Genomic DNA, 22,059 nt, shown 5'->3' with positions numbered 1-22,059 from the left:
ACCGGTCCGTGGTAATAAAAAGGTTGGGGACCACTGCCCTACTCATTTCGGTTAAAATGGCTGCAATTAAAAAGACTAGTATCATATTATTAATATATATATATATATATTAAAAAATCCTTTTAAGAATCCATTTTTTGTGCTGGCATTAAATTTGATTTTTGGTTTGAGCTAAATCATCTCTACTGTGTGCTCATACGGTACTTTTTGCTGAAGGTTTACTTTTATCTCCTTGAATCTCTGTGTAGTGAGATTTTGATGTGAGCAGATTTTGTTTCTCTTTTCAGACGGACATTTTGAATAGTGCATTTTTCAATTTAAAACATGATGTTTCAAACATCATAATTCTAAGTCATACATAACGCCATATGATATGAGTCCGTGTAAGACATGTGCAAGAAGAGAATGAAAAGTGAACCAGATCAAAGGCAGGCTAAACTGCACTCATCACTTGTAATGATAGCTCTCACTGTCATAATTAACTTCTGCTAAATTTGTCACATGATTTGTATTGCTTCAATTTAGTCCTGTGCAGGTATGGCAGGTCATGAATTAGACATGTAATGAGGATAGAGTAAGCCATTGGTCTCAACAATTCTCAGTCAAATTGAAACCTTGCCTGCATGCAATGCTCTGTATTTTGATGCTCACATGTGGCAGATGGTGCAAAATGTGCCAATCTGTGCAAAAAGAGTGGTGACAGAAAACAGATGCTGCCTATCGTCTATGGTACAAAGTGTTTGTCAGATTTTACAACACAGCACTTTTTTATTGCTCAGTTTTGCAACTTTTGTGTTATTTGTCCTAGGGGAGTAAAAAAAAAAAAAAACACAGATTCAACTAGGACGAGATTTTTTTTTTTTTCTGTGAAAAGTAAGGGGTTCTCAACATCGTATGCAGCGCAATGAGATGATGTGAATGCCTATAAGAATTTCTTCAGGCCAGCAGCTTCTCTCCGACATCAAGTGCTTTAAAAATGAGATTTCTTCCTGTAGAAAAGTTACAGTGTTTCCTTTGGCAGACGAGGTGCAGTCGGTGCTGAGGTAGCTATTAAATCGGATTAAGCTTTAAACTGTCGATCACCACCAAGTATATTTATGGCAACCACACAGCCATCGCTGAGATAATTATGGAATCTGAAACTTTGCTTGAATTTGAGTACTTCCAGAAGAGGTACATGCCATTTCTGACTCATGCAAACAACCTGGGCATAAAGACAGTGAAGCGGTGCTCTTTTTAAGAGCTAAGGAGCCGTGTTTATTTTATTAGTTACTTTGTGAAGTAGTTATTTGCCAAATAGCATCGTAAATGTGCCAGCATAGTAAATCTTGGTGTTGATATAGACCTCATTTTTATGTCCTCCTTGTCTCTGTTGCCTTTGTGTGGCAACATCCCCGATGGCTGCCTTGTTACAGGGATTGGCAAAAGTATTCACACTCCTTGAACTTTTTTTCACATTCTAATCACAAACATCAATGTCTTCTATTAGGATTTAATTTGATAGATAAGCACAAAGAAAGACATAATTGTGACGTAGAAGGCAGACGTCAAATGGTTTAAAAATAAAACATACACAAAATATATGACGAGTATTTCATTCATTATTTTTTCAGTCTATTCAGTCCTATACCTCTACATAAAGTCCATACAACCATTGGCATGACAATGAAAACTGACATTCATCATTCAATATAGATATTGTCTAATGTATCAGCATGTGGGCATTCTTTTCTTCTTGGAGGCTGTAAATGATTAAACAGACGGCAGTCGTTTCACCTTCCAGCAAGACAATGACTGCAAACATAGAAACATTAATGAGCAAAACTTTTAACCTAGATATTCTGCCTTCTGCATGTCATCATAACAATGCTCCTCCATTATGCCGTTTACAACTGGAGTATTGAACTGAGGGGTAGTTTGTATGATGACCTCTACAGGCATGCAGTTCCACCAGGCGTCTGCCAATTGCTACTATAGCTAATCTGGAGGACCTGTGTTTTACGAGGGAATAACATTTTAACATGATATAATGTTCAAAACAGTTGATTTTCCATAATACCATTCCGATCCCCTATACTCCTCTTTAAATACTTCTGCAAAAGTCTTAAAAGCCCTATGATCTGAAAGCATTAAATATGCATGCTTTCATCAGTGCTCTTATTGGCTGACTTTACTTGGATCACTCGGATAAACCTCGATCTCACTTTCTTTGAAAAATGATTAAATGTGGCCTTTCATTTCCTGCAATTTTGATTTTCAATCTTTTTCCCTAGCAACTTTTTTTTTTTTTTCTTTCCATGTCTTAGAGCACGAAGCAGTCTCTGGTCAAATTGATGTAATTTTTATGCGTAATGAATGTTATGAACATAAGCACAAATGCACTGGGTAAAATGCTAAAATGTATTGGAGTCTTCTTGACTTGTTCTCATAAAAGTCAAATTATGTTACAGTTTAATTATAAGGGTGTGCATGTTTCCCTAAATGAATAATAAATTATACTATCATCATTCCGCTTTTCCACCTCTTTCCACTCATCAGCTTCTTTTTCCAACCTCTTTTATGATGAGATGGAATATTAGTTGGAGCTTTAAGACATGCATTTCCTGATTTTCTGAATCCCCCAAATGTAGCCTTTAGAGTTGTTAGGCATAGTTTTGAGCAGCCCAACTTTACTGTCAAATACATACATGGTGGGAAACCTGTATTGACATGTGTCCTATTTTACATAATGCTCAAGCCCAAGGGATTACTGCTGTGAGTGCACGAGCCCGTAAAACGCTTCTCACATATTCAGAGCAAATTAGCCTCCAAATCCATGTAAGCTACGGAAAGCTGAGAAGGAAAGCAATAATCGATGACAGAGGTTTTCTTTGGCGCTCTTAACAGCAGAGTTATTTATCTGTTCTGACACCAGTCACCATGGTGTCTCAACTCCGAAACCAATAAGATCCAGAAAATGAATGTGTTGAACAATTAAAGTCTCTCGAACGATGATCAGAGACTGTTTTCACATTTCCTTCAACTATATTTGTTGTCCAATTTATTAGTTTGCTCAAAGGCAACGTGACGCATGGTGTAGCAACCTGCTGTTTACTGAAGGTAGCTGTGCGGAAGCAATTAATTAAAGCATAATTTAAATAATAGCTTGTTATGTTCAAATTAAATCATAGTTAGGGTGTGTTGTCTGTTACATTTGTCTATAGCCAAGTTAAGACTGCAAACACTGATGTTTGATTTATTGTTTTTATAATCTTCTATTGACTTCTTATGACAAGACCTTTCAAAATTGTCTGAGAATTTAAGCTGAACTCAGAAGGTTTGCAACCCAAATGTTAATGTCACCATTTTTTTTTTTTTATGTAAGACTTTAAAGGGCACAAGGAGAATTTGTAGCTACAAAGTACATTTTGCAGGACACTGAATTCTGACTGTTGTCAAACTATAGTTGCGTTTTTGGATTCTAAGTTGAAGTTATGTCTATATCTAAGTATCCATCATTCATGTAGGTGTTATATGTCCATATGTCTGGTCAGATAAGATATGCATATGCACCACCATCCAGAAATCTAAGCATCCCTCCAAAGATGAGCTGTTTTACCTTTCTTACCATCCATTGTTGAGGAGTTGCGTACGTGCAAAGACATTTTCGTGCATTTTCTGGTGCAGTTTTATGTATGTAAAAATAATGTATGTAAAAAAAAAATGATGACAACTCACCAAAAACTCTCCGTTTGTCTTTATAAAATAAAAGACACAGAAGGGGATGTAATATGGTGGTTCTGACATGTGATATTTTACCAGTTATGCAGCTATTCTTAATGTTCAAGGAGTGGTGAGAGTTTGTAAGCCTTTGGGCTAAAAAGGAAATGGACCGGGGATTTTCTTTTAGTGATAAGGTTGACTGCACTGGGCTGTGAAAGTGCTCCACTAACTAATTATTTGAAGCCTCCTCTTAGATTAGTGTCGACGTGCAGAGCTTATGGACAGTTGCATAGCAGACAATCAGACCATGTAATGACCACAGTTCCAATATTTGCTGAAATCCACTATAACACCTCGCAAAACAAAAGTGTGGAAGGTCCTAATGCTCAGTCCAATCCCACGGCACAGTGCCTTCATAAACACAGACGCCATCTTCACAATGGACAGCATCTTTACTCTGGCAATTAGGCAGAGCTTTGGATTATCACTTTTTCAGTCCAGCACACACCAAATCCATCCAGATTCAATTATTTCCCTCCCATTTCTGCGGCCATTTGGGCCTTTTGGGCTCGGGCCCAGAAGAGAAATGCTTAAAAGGATCTAAACTGCTAAGAAGTAAAAAAAAAAAAGTTGTTTTTTTTAGATTTAGCTTTCTCCATAGTTTTTATTTTTTTTATTTTTTAGTATATATATGACAAGTGTATACAATAAATGTAACCTTGTTGCACTCCACCAGTGTTATGGTAGATATTTTGTGAAAGCAGCAAGTTGCATTTCTCTCCCTCAAGTTTTGTGTTCTGTTCAAAACAAGCAGAACTACATCTGGCTTTCAAGAAACCAATACTTTCTTTCTGCCCGTGTGGAGTTAGTCTCCCCTTTGGCCCCTGCATAAGAAACTAAAAAGCTCACAGAAAGTATTTGATTTAGTCTGTATTACTGTGTCTCAGTATATTTAAGCTTATTAGAAATCTCACTCTCTCAAGAACTGTATAAAAAACTCAAGCTTGTTGGAGTCAGGAGCCTCTGATCTCTCAAGGCCTTTCTTTAGGGGTTTTGCTAAGTAGCTTTTATTTCTCTACCTTGTCTGTTTAAGTAAGTTGATTTCTGGACAAAGCTCTGTTGCATTTGTGTTTCTTGGGATATAATTTTTTGCGGATTTAGTCTTTCTTTTGACAGTCTAGAGCAGATATGCATCGGTTGGATTCAATACACAAGGACACCATAGCAACATTGTAAACAGCATAGACCTTTTTGAAAATTCTGTTACTTCTTGTAAGAATTTTTATGTTATGATAACATTAAATAAAAAATACCATGCTTTAATAATATTTTCACAAAAATGTGTATAAAACTGAATAAAGCAAATACACATCTGCTAAAATGGTATAGCATTATGATAATAACAATTCTATAATATAACAATTGTTAATTTGAATTTTCAGCATAAAGTAAGCCAATAATATGAAACAAATAAGGGCTTGTTGCTGCTATGCTCTTTATTGAATTGCAGTTGTTACAAGCTGGTTAGCGAATCAGGCTGATTGCTCAGGTGGAGTCAGCAGTTGTCTTCAAGTTAACGTTTCCTTTCAAGAATGGTACGTGGCACCCTTTCTCACAGCTCCATTGTCTTTGTGTTTTATGACTAGAAATGCTTCTCAACTGCTAAAGTTGTCCCTTCTGTAATTGAGGGAAAATTGAAAGTCCACGCCTGCACAGCAGCACATCGGAGAATGGCTACACAGTGCCACTCTATGCTTCATACAGCTGAAGAAAACATTGTTGACTCGGTTGCTTTCTCTGGAAACTCATTAAAATTACCTCAAAGGATATGTCACAATTTATTTTTTACAACTTTTCCATTTCAGTTGCCTTTGGATCTCTTACAACGCCATCATCTCCAGCTGAATTTGAAAATTCTTATGTGGAGCTTTAGATGATGATTTCTCCACTAGGGAGGAAGAGGTCAGGGGAACTGTTGCTTTCCAGCTGTTGCTTGGAGACATAGCAGACCGGCACCCTAGGAGGATTCTGAGACATTCTGATGAGCGCAGTCTGCTTGTAATTCACCACAGTGACAAATGAGCCCTTGTGACTAAAGCTGTAATTTAAAACACAAAAAAATCTGACAGCATTTAGGTAGATATTTCAGTTTTTGCTCGGAGCCACGAGGGCTTCAGCACTTGCTTTTCTCCAGAATACTAGAATACTATAGCAATACTTTCTCTGTGCATAATACTTTGTTACACTTTTCACAACATTTCAGTTTGTGTTTAACCATTAGGATTTACTAGCATTATAGCAATGTAGCTATCAACATGTTATCACTACAACACTCGTAGGACTGCAGTTATTTCCCTAATAAAAAAAAGGCTTTTGCCCCTAAACTGCCACTTTAAGATAATGGTCCACATGTGGGTGATGGAGCGGAAGTTCAAATACAGCAGCTGCAATCAAATGTTCCCCTCTTCATTTGGTTTAGTCACAAACAACACCCTGGACCCCCTCAGTGATCAGGCTCTTCACTATATGCTCTATCTGTGTATCGTCTTTCCTTTGTTTCTTTCCCTACATCCAAGATTTTAATGTGCTCAGAAAGTGTTTCCAATGTAGAGTTTTTGGTGTGTTAGAGGGAAATTTGGTCTCTTCACCTTATTACTTCAATGGATCGTGCACAAGTTTTGTACATTGTAGCCAAAATACATTGTTTTCTATTTTTTCACTATTAATTAGCCAACCACCCATTTGTTATATTCCCAACAAATCTTTTGTTAAGACAGTAATCATTTATCTATATACTGGCATAGACAATTGTTTACATTTTGAAACCTTGATGTATCTTATTAACAGTAACTGGCTTGTGCATGCCTGTAACTATACAGTATAATACACTGTATTATAAACTGTTCTTCTGTTTTTGCTCTCTTTTTTTGTCCAGGTACTACAGTATCACCGCAAAAAGGTAAAGCAACACTCAGTCACCTCTGAATTTCTACATATGTGCTGTGCGTTGTGTTGCCTGTATGCTGAGTGTCAGTGTGCAGTCTAAGGTTTTTGCTAATGAGATTAAGGAAATTTCATGGTCTTGTTGATTACGCTGGAATTGTCAGTCTGGATTTCAGCTGAAGAACAGTCTGTTTGATTACAAAGTCAATCAATCACACCCACTGATACAAAGTCTAAATTATCGCGGAATGACAGGCAGCCCACAGTGTGTGTTTAGGGCTGCCTTTTGTACTACTTGTGTTAGCACTAATCACACTTCTGTTTAGACTCCTCCACACTTTCATGTGTATATGTTAATTTGAAGTTGGAGGAGGGGACTGTTTTTGAACAGTGGATCATCAGGGACTCATGGGACACGTACTGGGGATGGATGTTTTTAGAAACATGCTGGTAGGCTGTTATAATTTTTGTAGGATAATGGGGTTGTGCAGTCAAATTGTCTAAAACCCCTTCGGGGTGTTGTTCTGACTAGCAGCCTGTAGATACATGCATCAGGCCACCTAGCTTCTGTTCTTCCTGCAGAGGATGCACCAATGTCAGAGGGTGTGTCACGCTAGGTAATTGCAAAGCAGACAATCAGCAACGAGAACTCCCCACGGATTTTCTTAAAAACTTTTTTATCCCCTCCAGTGCTTATTAGAACTTGGGGTTGTTTTGTAGCTGCTTTTACCATAGCGGAGCAGAATGGAGGTGTCTATTGACAAGTCAATCCGACGTGATCTGGATGCAAATAAGAAGAGGGAAACAAACTCAAACACTGTATTTTTATTTTTTTTTTTACCTACCAAATCTGCTAAAACTGCTAATATATTTCAAAAAGAGACATTGAAAGCGTATATCTGTGTGACAGTTTACACTTGGTATGCCCCTTGTTTGCACACATACACACTTTTGTGGTCCTATGTACGTAATGACCGTGGGTTGTACAGTGCTGTCAGATGGGGCTATAAAGGTAAGTGATGCAGGCTGCCTGAGCCTCCTTCCCTATGATGAATGTTGACGGGGAGCAGAGGCTGAAATGGTGAACATCATCGCCTCACAGCTGCGCTCACACACATCTCTCAATGAGAGGCAAATAAGTAAGGCACCATAACCCTGACAGTGAATGAGTGCTCATTTTACTTTTCCCATATGTCCGCACTTGTATCTGACCTTTCAGCTTCTGCAGTGTCTTGTAAAGGTATGCATATTTGAATGTTTTGAGAGTTTTTCACATTGTAACTACAAACCTCTTTGTATTTTATAAGGACTTCATAATGATGGGCTCATAAGAAAATGAAGGATTTTTTTCTCTTTTTTTAGATTTTTTTTTTTTCTGAAATAAAAATCTAAAAAAAAACAAAGTCAATACAAGTCTTTGAGGTTCTGCATATAACATCTTTGCCCATGTGGAAACTGAAATTTTAACCATTCTGTGTAAAACACTTCAACCTCTATCAGACAGGATTGAAAGATTTTGGGGATTTCAATCTTCAAGTTTTTTCACTGAGCGTTATTTGAGATTGGACCTGCATTTTGACTGCGCCATTGTAGCACACATGTGTTGTGATCTGAACCATCTGGCTTTTTGTTTAGAGCAATTGCTAACACATTTTCTTCTCAGAGTCCAATGATTTGTAAATTTGCCCAAAAGTTTAATTTTCTTCGCTTTTGACCAGTCTTCAAAATGCTTGATGTGTCCTCTACACAGTTTATGGCAAATTGCAACAATAGATTTCATCTTGAGCAGACGAGCTAATAGTTCACCTTCAGCTTCTTCAGAGGTATGTTGTTTTGGCTGTTCGTCCTGTTCATGATCTTCTTGAAACGCCCATCTGTTTAGGTGAGGCCTTCACAGAATAGGTGCAGTTATTAAAATACAAGATTGGATGTTACTTACATCTGAAGACAATTAATTGCAATTGATTTAATTTGAGTTAAGGGGAATATTGCTGTGGCTGATGCTACTTTGTTTTGGTCTTTCACATAAAATCCTGGTTAAATACCTTGAGACTTGTCGTAATCTGCCACAACCAAAAAAAGTCCATTGATTGGTGTATATAATTGTGCAATGCATTGTATGTTCCTTTCCTGCTTGGCCATCCTGTGCATAAAGCCTAGTTTGTTTGCAAATATATGAAAGATTTCATGTCTCTCACTCAAAATCATTAGGAGTGCAATGAAGAAAAATTGCCTGTTCTATTCATTTATACATTATGAGTAATAGAAGCCTAAGTTGCTTTGACAGTGTAATCGCTACTGAAGAGTCATGGGGCCTTGAGGCAAAGATAATGTACATAAACCACATTTGTGCATGCAGTCTTGTAAGACTGGCAAGTAAGTGTGTGTTTATATGTTTTTGTCTTTCGCTCTGGATGAAAGATGAAGACAGCAGGACATTTGTATTCACTTGCAATGTCAACAACCCACAGTCTCAATCTGTTACTATTCAGCATGAGATGTGAGAAGTGCACACTGCGAATATGTTTTAAATGAAGGGCAGAATGCAATAGCTTGGTCTGAGTAGCTTTGCTTGGATAACCTTTTGAGTTGTTACAGTATGAAGATTAAAACAGGACCTCTTGATGAAATGACCTTATTCGTTAACTCTCTCCTTCTGTTGAACACCCTTTCTGTCTGCCCTGCCTCCCTCGAAATACTTTATCCAACACCTCTCCACCTTTCTTGCACTCCTCCTCCCACTCTCCTGCCAAATGAAGTATATTTATGGCACCTGTGCTGGAAAAACAGTCTCCAGGAGACGTCCCTCTAATTTCATTTTCAAAATGCCAGCAATAAATTTATCAAATGGGCTGAATCGAATCGGAGTCACACGCAGTGCCATCCGTCATGGGCTGTCCCTCGGGGGCCTGTGGGCGTACTTAAGCCAGCCAAAAATCTCTGCTGGCAGGAGAAAAAAAAAACTGTGTGTTGAGAAGGAAAAGGGGGTGTGGAGTGGGTGTGTGAGAGCTGGGTGGTGGGGGTCTTGGAGGAGAAACTGGATGAATGGACTGGAGAAAAAAAGTGATGAAAACAAGGGCTTGTATGCATATCTTTATTGGCTTATATATCCACATATGCAGAAGTATAAATTAGCCGTCAGACGAGTGAGGATGGGCATGTGTGCACAGAGGTCAGTACAAATTCTTGAATGCATTTGGAACCTTAAGCCAGAATCTCAGCTAAGCACTTTGGCTGTCGTTGTGTTGCCGGCGTAACAATTGATTTACTACAACACAATTTAATTGATTGTTTTGGTCAATTTTGCTTCATTAAAACATTTCCAGTTTAAACACCAGTGTGTTCTTCAATTACCCCCCCCCACCCCCTCTGCAGTTTTCCAGAACCACGGGTTCACTTCCTCTTTGCTCTCAAATTCCCTTCCCATTTCTCCCTGACTCTTCCTCGCGATCTTTGCTTTCTCTTTCAATGCTTGCATCCCAGATTTCTTTTGTTTCACATCTCCTTCTCTTTGTCTTTCATTTGTTTCCCTCTCCCCTTCCATTTATCACACTGCAGGTTAAACCAGGCATGAGCACGGGTAAAGTAGCTTAGCACTAACAGTTCTAATGAAGTCAGGCGCCGTGTTCCTCGAATGGGGATCAGTGGAGCTATTCCGTGAAGCCTGTCAGCATTTAATGATTAGATGAAACATTCAGACGCCTGCTATGAGAAATTCAGGCACACTGATAAATGGTAATTCCCAAGTGGAGGTCTTTCTTACACAGATCTGCAAACCATTTATGCATGCTCACACGTTCTCCTCACACGCACACATGCATTTTCTGTCCTCCCACTTTGGACAGGTCTAGATTTATGAGTTAAACATGGCATGGAGGGTATATTCAGCAGTCTGATTGGAAGACAAAACAAATGGCAGAGTGATTCAGAGATTGAGCAGTCTGAGCCATTGATTCCTGGTTTGTGCAGAAAAACCTGCTGAAAAACGCATGCAACACGAAACAGACTTGTCCCTCACCTTGATGAGTAGATAGTAAACAAGTCTGTTCAGGAAGTGTTCTGTGATGCTTGATTTTCCAGATCAAAATGGGTCAAAAGGACTGTAGCTTCAAACCTTTTTGAACATCCCTGGCTCATTGTGAATTCTCCTAGAGTCAGTTATGCTGTGTGCTCACATTTTGCAGCTAAGTCTGTGTTTGTTGTTGCGAGTGTGTCATAAAGTGCAACAGCAGGAGGGCATTTGTTGGTACGTTTAACTGCTAAAATGAAGAAAAGTGACAGAGGCAGTGGTTGGGTCAATGAGCTGCCTGTTTGTCAGAGTGAAGGGGTGCCTTCCAGGGACTGGCCGCGTTTTGCCCCATTAGCCACATGCTAAGTTACCTATCAACTTAGAGCTACCCGAGGAAACTGCAGACTTTCAACGTCTCTGTATGATTGTAATTTATGAGCTTTTCCTGATTACATGGCTTTGCTGAATTGGAAGCACATTCTGTCCTTGTACGATTAATTAAAATTCTCCACCTCTATCTTTTCATCCCCGGCTGAAAAATCTGAGGACGCTAGATTTAAGATAAATGCGTGACTTTCAGCTAATTTCAAGCTGTCACTTCAAGTCTCTCCTGGATCTAATGGTTCACAAAGCTTTTAAAACGTACTTGTGGAAGCTACTTTAAAATGCCATTTTATGAGTGGAGTTGTCTGGCCAAGAAGTTGGAATAAAATAACATTTAGAAATGCCCACTGGGCTCCGGTTAGCCTCTGGTAGCTTTTAAATGCCTCTCACTATCTATAAAAGAGTGATTGTTTCCTCCTCTATGTATATCATTCTCAGACTTATTAGCTCAGGTTCTGCTGATCAAAGTATTTCTCAGCTCAAATGTAGACTGGAGTATTATCAAATGGATCTGTTCTACATGCACCCATGGGCTCTTTCTACTCCCAGTTTTAACTAACTATAACCACATCAGGTTGCATACTTTCACATCTTAATACTAAAGTTATTCCCAAATATTTTATTTTTTTTAATCACATTGTATTATTGACGTGATGATTTTTAAAAATACCTTGGTTAAAATAATCCTAATGAAGGTGCAGCTCAAGTGTGGTATTATCAGTTCAGCTCCTTATTTTTGAACAGCTATTTAAGAAAAACAATTAGGCTTTTTATTTCTATTTGATCAAATATAATTTCATTAACCTTTGTGAATATGTATACACCTGATGGCAGGAACAATTTTCTTTGTAATTTTGCCTTTTTAATTGTGTGATTAATTCAACAGGTACCAGTTAAGTGATTTCTTTTTACGTTTTTTTTTTTCTTTGTTGGTTGGTTTAATTAGGAAAGAGCACATGTGTGATGACAGTTTTAGGTCAATTAGCTTTGGAACAACACAGGTGATGATTAGAACAAAAAATGACACTAAAAAAAACAAGACCTCTTTAATTAAAAGATAAATCAGCAGAACTGGGCCCTAATGGTTTTTAATTATTTACATAGATTTGCATTCAGAGCAGAGATAATCTAAAGGGCTTTGTTTATCACATACCTATCATATGGCTGGACAGCTGGTGCTTCGCTTTACTCTGAATTATAGGCTTCCTTTACTAGTTGCACTCTGGAAGAAAGTTCAAATGTTGCCCAAACGATACCTTGCTTGTACAGATTGCTGTGTTGAACAGAACTGGCAACATAGCGGTAGACTCCCATTCCATCTGTCACCTTTTATTCCTGCAGTCGTTTGCTTATGGACGTATTTTATTGAATGACTCAAACCCTCCGATTTTGCAATGTGTCACAATCCTTTAAGGTGGCTTTTGCTGTGAATGGTTACTTCAAAATATAAACTAAACCTAATTCTTTCAACTTGTTCTCAATGAAAGGCTTCAACTAGCAATCTAGTTTAAGAAGACTTTTGCATTTTCATTTAAACTCAGAAGTATAGTATTTTAACATAACTGAACAAGGATCCTATTCGGTCTGGAAAAATATGGAGTTTGTTATAGCATCCTAAGTATTTTACTGGTTGTATAGACATATGGAAAATAATTTAGTGTCAAAAATATTAGTATTTTAAGGACTTCCTTCCATACGTCTGTCCATCCATCCTCACATTCTTCTCTCTTTTTCTTTACATTAGTTTACCATAGGTTCTACAGCTGAAGCACTAAAAAAATAACTACCATAAATTGAAAGTGAACAGTTATTTACACATTAAAATTGGCCCAAAAAGCCTGATAATGCTGGAAATTCCCTCTTTGAAAATGTCTGCTGAGATAACTTTTTTTTTTTCACTTTCTCCATTGGTCCTACACTGGTTCTGAACAAAACTCTGCAAGTAGACAAACTACATTTGGTTGAAGCCCACCTATGCAACAGCAATGCATAGCCGAGTAAATGTGAATCCGCCATCATATTTTTGTCCCTCGGTGTCCCCCATAACGCTTCTTTGGACCTCTAAAATGCGAACAGTGATTACTGTGACCTTTTATTTTTGATTCATATTGTTTTTTGCGGCGATCTTTGAAATAGAGAGGGGTTATTAAAGAAGTGATCTTGCCTATATTGCATCCCTCTGTCCTGCTAATAAGGTTCAGCATATATTGATATTAAATGCCAACAAAGGACACTGAAGGCTCAGGTCAGACACACTAAATCTCTCTCACTTAATTAGCTGAAAAAAAGTTGTAAGCTGTCAACCTTCTCTCCTATGGTTAAGACATAAAAGTAATTTCTTGGTGGAAGGCTTTTGGTTGTTGTAGCACAAGATGGGTATAATGGAGTTTTGTTAGTCAAGTTAAACACAGCAACATGTCCAGATGAATGTTGGTGAAAGATAAAGACGAACCACAATTCTGTCGACACGCTTCTTAGGCCATTTAAGTGTGAACACCGAAACATTTCTCATGACAGGGATTAGATAAAAGCAGGGACAAGTGTAACAAAAAGAAATGGAATCTGAAGTAAATTTATCACAATCTTCTTTCTCTTGCAGAATCTTGTTCCAATGCTGAGCTGCCAATTAGATAGTAGAACAGCCTGTTCCCCTGATGCATGAACTTTATTTGATATTCCGTGTTCTGCTCAGTAGGGTGCAACAGTGATTGCACTAGTGGGGAAAATTTTCACTCCATTCACACAGGCGAAAGACATTTTCACGTATGCTCCGGAAGCCAGAAATTTTCCCACTGACGATGGGCAAATCATAATATGCGAATGCAAATACTCAGATCTGTCAAATTAGACATCCATTACCTGCTGCTCCCTATATAGTGTAAGGGATCTGAAATGTTTGATTGAGCTATTGAAAGAATAGGGCAGGTGATTGTTTCCAGAGATCAGTTGGCCTTTATGTCCTGCACGCTCTAACCAGACAGCACTGAAGTAGACAGAGTATTTCCTACAAGGAGGACAAACCTCACACTGGCAATTTCCTGTTGTGGTCTAAAGCAAGAAAGTGCAATTCTGGACAATCGTCAGACCTAATTCTCCCTGTGATTTCCAAAGATTATGTGTTGAAGAGTAAGTGATTAGAAAGAAACTGAGTGAAACCTTGTGGCTTTAGTATTGTTTCATTTAAAAAGCTAGGTTTTGTTTATATATTGTGAAGCTGCAGCTAGACTACAGCTTCTAGACCAACAACACAGATGTTTACATGAAATGGGCTACAGTTATAGCGCTTTTTCTTTAAGTCACTTCTTAATCATAGACACCTTCAGAAGCATCTTACCTGGGCTAAGAATTAAAGAACTGGACTGTTGCTCTGTTGTTTAAAGTCTGCTTTATAGATGAATGTCAATTTAATTTAGAAAAAACCCACAGAGTACTGCATGGGGAAAGAAGCACAGAAGCAAAGTCTTGTGTGAAGTCTTCACAGTCAGTAGTGATTCATTATGTATGCCTTGTCATCTAAAGTAACTGTACACAAGTAAATTTTATAGTACTTTTTACTTTTTTCCTGGCTCACAAGGTTTATAGTAATATCAGTTTTGCTTTACATCATGATTTGGGACTTGTCCTCTCTTCCAGTACTTGGTTTAACGACCATGTTATTGATGAATTTGGCTTCCTTGGTTTAAAAACTAATGAAAATCTGTGTGACATTCCCAAAGGGATGCCGCAACAATGCACTAAGCTGAACCTGGACTAAAGCAACCTGGACAGTCACAGACTGAGTGCTTCCTTGACATGTTCATGCAGTAATTCATGCAAAAGGACCTCAGATCAACATTCGCATGCATATATTGACCATGGACTTACTTTTCATCAGGCTCACATTTCTTTTTTGATGCAAAAAAAAAAAAAGCACTTTTATTGGTGACTTGGTTTACTAAGAAAAAGAAAGTTGGGTTTTCATTTACTGTAATCAATAGTCATTAAAACTGACAAAATTAGCATTTCAGATGTATCATTTTGTGTATATTGAATATACATATTATTAGTTACATGTTTAACAGGTTTATTCAGACAGGTTATCTTTGATGACAATATAATTTATTGAGAAGCATCTGTACGTTATTAACACATTATTTCTCAAGATTCTTGGTGGGATAGACCCACACTAATCACAAGGGGCAAACAACTCTTTGGTTTGATTCAACATCACAATATTGCCATGGGACTACCTGCTCAGACTTACTTGGGTGATTCATACATCTTTGTCTGTTTACTGACAACACACCGCAGTTGGGCTTGAAGCCCTACAGGGCTGGCAATGCCATGGAAGCGGGTGGCATATTGCACTCAGCAGGACCGCTCGGATGTAGGCCTGCACGGCAGAGGGATTTGGCCAGCTTGGATTAGCTCAGTAGGGTGAAACAGAAGGGGCAGACGGGGTGTGGGAGACGGAGCACATCCATCTTTACTTCATGCAAAGACACCTGGGAAACCCGAGGAAAAACCTGCGGAGATTTTTAGTGTGCAATGCAGATCAGTGAATTTCCTTTAAAAAAAAAAAAAAAAAAAAAATCTACCTCATTACTTCATTTGCTAGAAACTGAGAACTAAACTAATCAGTAAGAAATTACACTTTAGATTTCATATTATTTTTTGAAATAGTTTCCCACACATCTCACACTTTTGGATTGCTTCCTTCTACATTTAACTTTGGCCATTAATTTCCGGGTGAGGCCATGTGAAAATTCATTCAAATACCCGTAATGAGATAAACACATCTCCGGACTCCACAGTCACACTAATTAAGCAGACTTTTTTCCCCGTACTGTGCTTTGCTCTCAAACCTCGTAAACTGCTCAAAGGCATGTCACCACAGTAATGGCAGATGGGTTTTTGCAAGCCAAAAAAATAAACAAGTAAGTTGAAATGATAATGAAATACACATACAAATAGGAAGGGAAGATGAGCCAGTTGCTTCTGACAGACTGCTGAGGAAACTTGCCTTTATTCTTTGCTCCGGCTGGCCCATTCTGTCCAAAGGATGGATCTTTTCCAAAAATTTATTACCCAATTTCACATGCAAAGCCCATTCAGTTTTCTGACACCAAAGAGGGCCAGGAAAATGAATCAGGGTCTGGACAAATTGGCATGCCTCACACGAGCACAGTAGGAGGAAAATCTCAAATGTAAAAGTTGTGTTCTCTTTCAGCTCTTCCTCAACATCTTTCAGGATTTCTGTGAGAGCTATATTTTTCTATTGTAAATGTGTTTTTGCATAATATGAAAATGTAGTTTATGTTCCTTTTTCTTTATAAAGAAAGTGATTTTGTTGGCTCCCTGTTCCCTTTGAATGCAGGTAATAAGATTTCGTCCCATTATTGAAAACTGGAGAGACTGAAGCCAAAGTGTGAATGTTAAACTGTTACTTATGATGTGCATCAGACTCCAGATTCATTTCTTCACTTGTAGCTGAATTAACCATGCTTGCAACTTTGAAATTAAAAAGTTAATTTGGTGAAGCCTTATCACATTTATGTACTATCAGACTATCAGTCAATACAGTATCAAGCCCTCAGAATGTAAAAAAAGTGCACTGATCACAAGATGCAAATTATTGGAGTTGCAAGAATGAGAGGAGAAAAGATTTGTGCAATGCTTTTGAGGAAAAGGAAAAATCCATATGTTTTTGGTTTTACACGCAGTTTTAGATTTGATAAATCATGAACTATGTTTTAAGGAATCAGTATTTAGCATAAGCTATGCCATTTCAAGGTTGACTTTTCCATATTTAGCACATCTTAATGAAACGCAAAATGAAAATGTTCCCTTTTTATCTCCACAAATAAAAAAATAAAAAAATCATAGACCATAAACTTTATAATTTGTTTTTACAACATTTATAGTCATTCAGTTCAGGTTTAAGCACTCAGATTTTAAAGAAACAAACATTTTAAACCAATGATTCTCAAAGTGAGATTGTTTAATTTATGCCATATACTATCCAACCAATAAAAGGGAGAAAAAAAGCAGATTGGGCTTGTCACCATTTTCCTCAAAAATCTCTGTGCCTGTAAGCAAGGTCGCTTGTGTCGCTTTAGGCTGCCGCTCCACAATCAGCACAAATCAGGATGACGAATTAAAGCGCATAGTGAGATAAGTTTCCAGTCAGCCTGTTTACCCTGAAGAGCAAAATGGCACCTAGGAAACATAGGGGGGCCCAGATGGGTTACTCTAGGCTAATTCCAAACACAAATCAGCTTGGATGCATCAATAATTCATGGGAAAAGTCTTTGAGAAGTAAACACTGCTTAGCCCATTAAGAACCCAGATTGGCCCATTGCTGCAAAGGCACAATAATTGCACTCAGTCTAACAATGTATAGAGGATATGTAGCTTATGCTCCATATGGAAATCTAATGCTCGTTAGAGCAGGTGGAATCCTTTGCAGACCTGAAGGCAGCGTTACTTGCAACAGGAATATGGGATTGATGCTAAAGACAGTAGAGAGCAGCAATCAGAGTGACAGCTGGCGTAGTATTGGATCGAGTATGTTTGGATTAATCTGTCAACTTTGTTTTTGTGGAGTTCAGATAAATGGAAAACTTATACTCACTTTCAGTCAATAAATGCACAAAGCTAAAAGCCTAAAGAAGGGTCATGCTCTCACTGTTATAGTTCATTTTACTCCTCCCTACACTACAGCATTTGCACACTGACTTTTCCTCACACTTACGCCTTACGCCTTTTTTGCTGGCTTGTCTTTTCTCAATGTCTGGTTCTTATTCAGTAGCTAAAGGAAGGTTGCTGCTGCATGCGTGTTGTGTATGCGTAGTGAGTTTTATAATTCCCCATCCTCAGCACTGCAGTTCCCACCTGAACAATGTGTGACAGGGACTGTTTAGTGTCTATGTCTATAGGGTTTATTAGATAAGGAGCAAGTTGTAGTGCCTTTTCTTTCAGTGTGTGCCTGTCTATTTGTCTATTTCTTTCTTTTTGTGCTGTTTCTCTCATCTTTAGGCGCTCCAGAGATAGTCTTCTCACTACAAACAGCATCTGTTTCAAAGAATAATAACAGCCATAATTGTCCTCCAGAGAATCACATTATTTTTGGCTCCTCTGCTGACTTTCAGCTCAAAGTTTTAAATATACAGTCCCTGGCCACTTTATAGGCCACACACCTTCTGTAGCTTGTATGCTCAAACAGTGAATCAGGGAATCACATGGCTGCAGTTCAATGCATTTTGGCATCCAGATGTGATGGAAAAGTCTTGCCAAAGTTCAAACTAAGTATCAGGTTGGCATAGCGACATTAAGAGGCAATTCCAAAGGCAAAAGAGGGACCAACCCTCTACTTACAAAACGACGGTTTTAAATTATTTCTTGTAAAAATTTCACATTATTCTTGGTATGACTCAAACATTTATTTTTTCCTGCGTGCTTTTTTTGTGAAGCATGAAGTTTTAAATCTGCTTTGTAGGGTTTCTTAGGAAAAATGTAGAATCTATGAACCCAACTTGTTCTCAGAGCTCGCAGTCTTAGCATCAAGGGATTAGCCAAGCAATATCTCCTTCCTTCGTTCCTGTTCTGCCTCCTTTGTAAAGCTTGTGAAATTATGTCTGTTTATTTTATACGTAAATATTTTTTTACTTATATTTTTTTTTTTACCATTGTCTTCACAGACCCTTAACCACACAAAAGTTGCTGGTCTGCAATGTATGCTGCACAGAATGTCAGGTTAGCCTATTAGCAAGTTCATTCAGTGTTTCTTGAAGATTCTTTACAGCTGGTATTGTTTTTTAGACTGTACCATTGTTTGCAGATTCTGCTAATTTTTGGACTATATTGTAAATATTTATAAAGAAATGATTATTATTTTTTTTTTGTTTGATGATGCTAGTTAAAATACGTTTGAAACATATCCTGTTCGAAATACAGAAAAGGCCTTCCCAGGGGGTGTTATTATCCTGCGGTTTCCCTGCAGCCATCCACACTAATGCTCCTCTAGCCAGTGATGCTTGACCATGCTCCAGGGCTTTGTTATTGCATGGAGGCCAGAGATGTCATAGCCTGTTACAAACTAAGGCGCAGACGCAAACTTCTTCTCTTCCTCTTCCTCTTCTTCTCTTCCTTTTTCCACCCATCCCCTCTCCCAGCCTTCCTGCTGTTGTCCCTCTCTTGCTCCACTGGCCCCCTCCTTTTTGTGTCCGGGGAATGTAATGCATGTCTCTGTAGTGTCTACTCAGTAGGTAATAACTCACTGTTCAGGCTCAGATAAAGAGCTCTATTCATTTAAGTGGCTGCTCCCCTTCTACACACGAGTGACATCTATCCCCTGGGAGAGCATGGAGCTGGAACTACAAGCACAGCCTTCACCAGTCTTGATTGCCTCCTTTGGAGCTTTTCAGTGGTGGAGCGTATCCCCCTCCACGTGTGAGTTCCCTCAAAGTGTAATTCTCATTAGTTTTTTTTCATGGGGAACCCCCTCATCTTTTTCTTTTTTCTTTTTACTTTGTCACCCCCATTCCCCTGCCTAACTATTAATGAACTAACTCAGAGCCTTTATTCCCCAGCTCAGCAGCTAATGCTTGCACATCTCATTCTAGTGCCCCACTCTCAATCTCACCTGTAGTTGTGACTTCCCTTTGATGCTCTCTGGTGGTGTGGTCGTCTTTATTTTGTGCTTTGATTGTTTCCCTTTCCTATCTCCATCTGCCCTTTCCAGCTCTGTGTCTCCATCTGTCTCATCAGGGTGTCTGTGAAGTCCCAAAGCTATTGGAGTCACTGATGTGTGCACCGGTTGCCGGTACTCGTGGGTAGAGTGTAGATCATTCATCCTCTGGACAGGTATGTGTAATAGTGGCAGGACAAAGCAGAGAAAAGAGACAGTGGGAGATCTCAGGAGGCATGTGAATCAATTTCATCGGGAATCAGCAGAGCAAAGAAGCCAGAACCTGGCTCTGTCTTTCTTCTCCTCCCTCTTTTCTCCTTTGTCTTTATATCCCGGCTCACCTATTCCCGTTTCTCCTCCGACTTCTCCCGCTGATCAGCTTGCAGAACACTGTAGCGGCACACTAGCCAAGCAGCAGAAGAAATTCCCACACAAATTAGAACACAGAAGTCATTATTTGCGTCATTGGCTTCTTCTTGGCTCCTAAAAGAAAATTCTAGTCCAGTTTTCAGAACTGTGGAATAAAGGAAATGACTCTTTGCTTGCTTCTGCCACATTTCGCTGGACACAGTGTTCCACCAGAGACAAAGAAGGTAGAGAAAAAAATCCAGCAGTGATTGCTTCTGTGTTTCATCTAAAGATGTTGGTGGCATGCACCACCATTCCTGCAGCAGGTACAGTATTGAACCAGTAAATGTATGTCTAATGAGGTTATTGCCAAAGCATTGCCGTTAAATGTTGAGGACATCTCAGTTCAAATGTACAACACAACACCTCAGAACGTTTACAATTTTAAATAGTTGTGTAAAAGACTGATTCAAAATTACACCTCATCATTACATGTGACTAAATTCTCCATTCAAAACATGTTTTGAAGTTTTCATTCCAAAAGACGTTGTCTGCTAAGCTTTTAGTGAATTTCAGTCAGCAACTTGATTACTTTTAATTTACTTTTAATTTTAATTACTTTTAAATTACACAGGCAATCGCCTGTGTAATTTCTTTTCTTTTTTGTCTTTTTACAGCTCATAATTTATGGACTGATTTGTTTTAATTTTATAGTATGTGTTGAATACTTGCGGTGTTGTCAACAACTGCTGTGAATTTCAGATCAACACGGCAATTTGAAATACGTTTCCTGACAAAAGCATGTGTCGAATACTTGCTTTCCTCATTGTGCTCTGGAGTTGAATGGAGTGGAAGCTAACAGCTTTAACGTTCACACCTGCTGTTTCACTCACCTGCTAAATGGAGCTTTAAAACAGCCCAACATGCCATGCACTGGGTACCTGTAGCAGAGACGTGCATGCTAATGTCTTTAATGGTTTGGCCACCTAGCACACGTTCCACTTCATAAACTGAAATGAATGACTGTTGACTGACTAACACACACCATTTGACCCGGAGCTCTGGGGGAAACAATGATGTGGGAGACAAGAAAAATTGCCCATCAATCAAACACCACGGTTGGTCAAGAGAGCTCTCATCTCGTAGTTGTAATGTTCAGTGAATTGATTATGGAATGATGAGGTGGTGTAAAATGCTGCTGCTCACACATTTATAGCTCACTTATTTTTTTTTTAATTATAGTGCCCATAAAATGTCTCCACAGATGTTAATGTCTCTACACAAGGCCTGGAAAGGAGTGTCGGTTCTCTCTGTATTGTCTAGCTGGGAATGGTGATAAGCTGAGTTCAAGAAAGTGGCCAAAAAAAAAAAGAGACTGAAAGACACTGGAAGCCAGGGGAGGTTCTGCCAAGTGGGTTTCCCACTCTGTCGGTGCAGAAGTGATGCATATCTCCACTGTATGTTCTTTAATTGGCACTATTAATATCAGTTAAAGTTTTAATACCTATTTATTAAAACCTTTAACTTTTTCCAGGCGCCTAATGTGAATAGAGTTATGAATCTCAGGGGCTGTGCTCTATAAAAAGACTCACTCATACATTATTAATGATCTACCACTTACTTCGTTTTCAAGATCTCACTTCTGATAGATTTTTTTTTTTAAACAGAGTAACCCAAAGGTCTAAAATTAGGGAAAAATTTCTTTGCTAAATGCGTTACATGTTTTTTAGAATAATTTACTTAAAACTGTAAAGATCACCTCCACATTGCAATAATTTTTTAGAATTGGTTTGAACCTGCTAACATGGCTTCTTGAGCTTGACAAATGATCCCCGATCTAAACCGGTCATGTATAAAGTGTAAATATGAGTATGAGGGCAATTAGAACAAAATCCTAATGCAAAAGCAGTTTTATGTTCCTCTTTGTATCATTCAACTTTTTTCTTCAAAATAGCATATGAAAAATTGTCATCTGTTTTAGCAAATAAAACCTACACTACCAGAT

At 38.4% G+C, this 22,059-nt stretch overlaps 1 protein-coding gene across 1 annotated transcript in view; it reads left to right on the top strand.

Moving 5' to 3' along the window:
- LOC106961215 (cadherin-4-like) overlaps positions 1-22,059 on the top strand; it is a 300,834-nt gene that overhangs the window by 140,636 nt on the left and 138,139 nt on the right. The window contains exon 3 of the mRNA XM_015054789.1: positions 6,638-6,661. Within this exon, the coding sequence (XP_014910275.1) occupies positions 6,638-6,661 (24 nt within the window). The remainder of the gene's footprint in view (positions 1-6,637; positions 6,662-22,059) is intronic.

The sequence above is a fragment of the Poecilia latipinna genome, unplaced genomic scaffold (genome assembly GCF_001443285.1).
Source record: "Poecilia latipinna isolate Pla-1442-1.1 unplaced genomic scaffold, P_latipinna-1.0 Scaffold57, whole genome shotgun sequence".
NCBI classification, from domain to species: Eukaryota; Metazoa; Chordata; class Actinopteri; order Cyprinodontiformes; family Poeciliidae; genus Poecilia; species Poecilia latipinna.
This window is presented reverse-complemented; position numbering and strand designations above follow the sequence as displayed.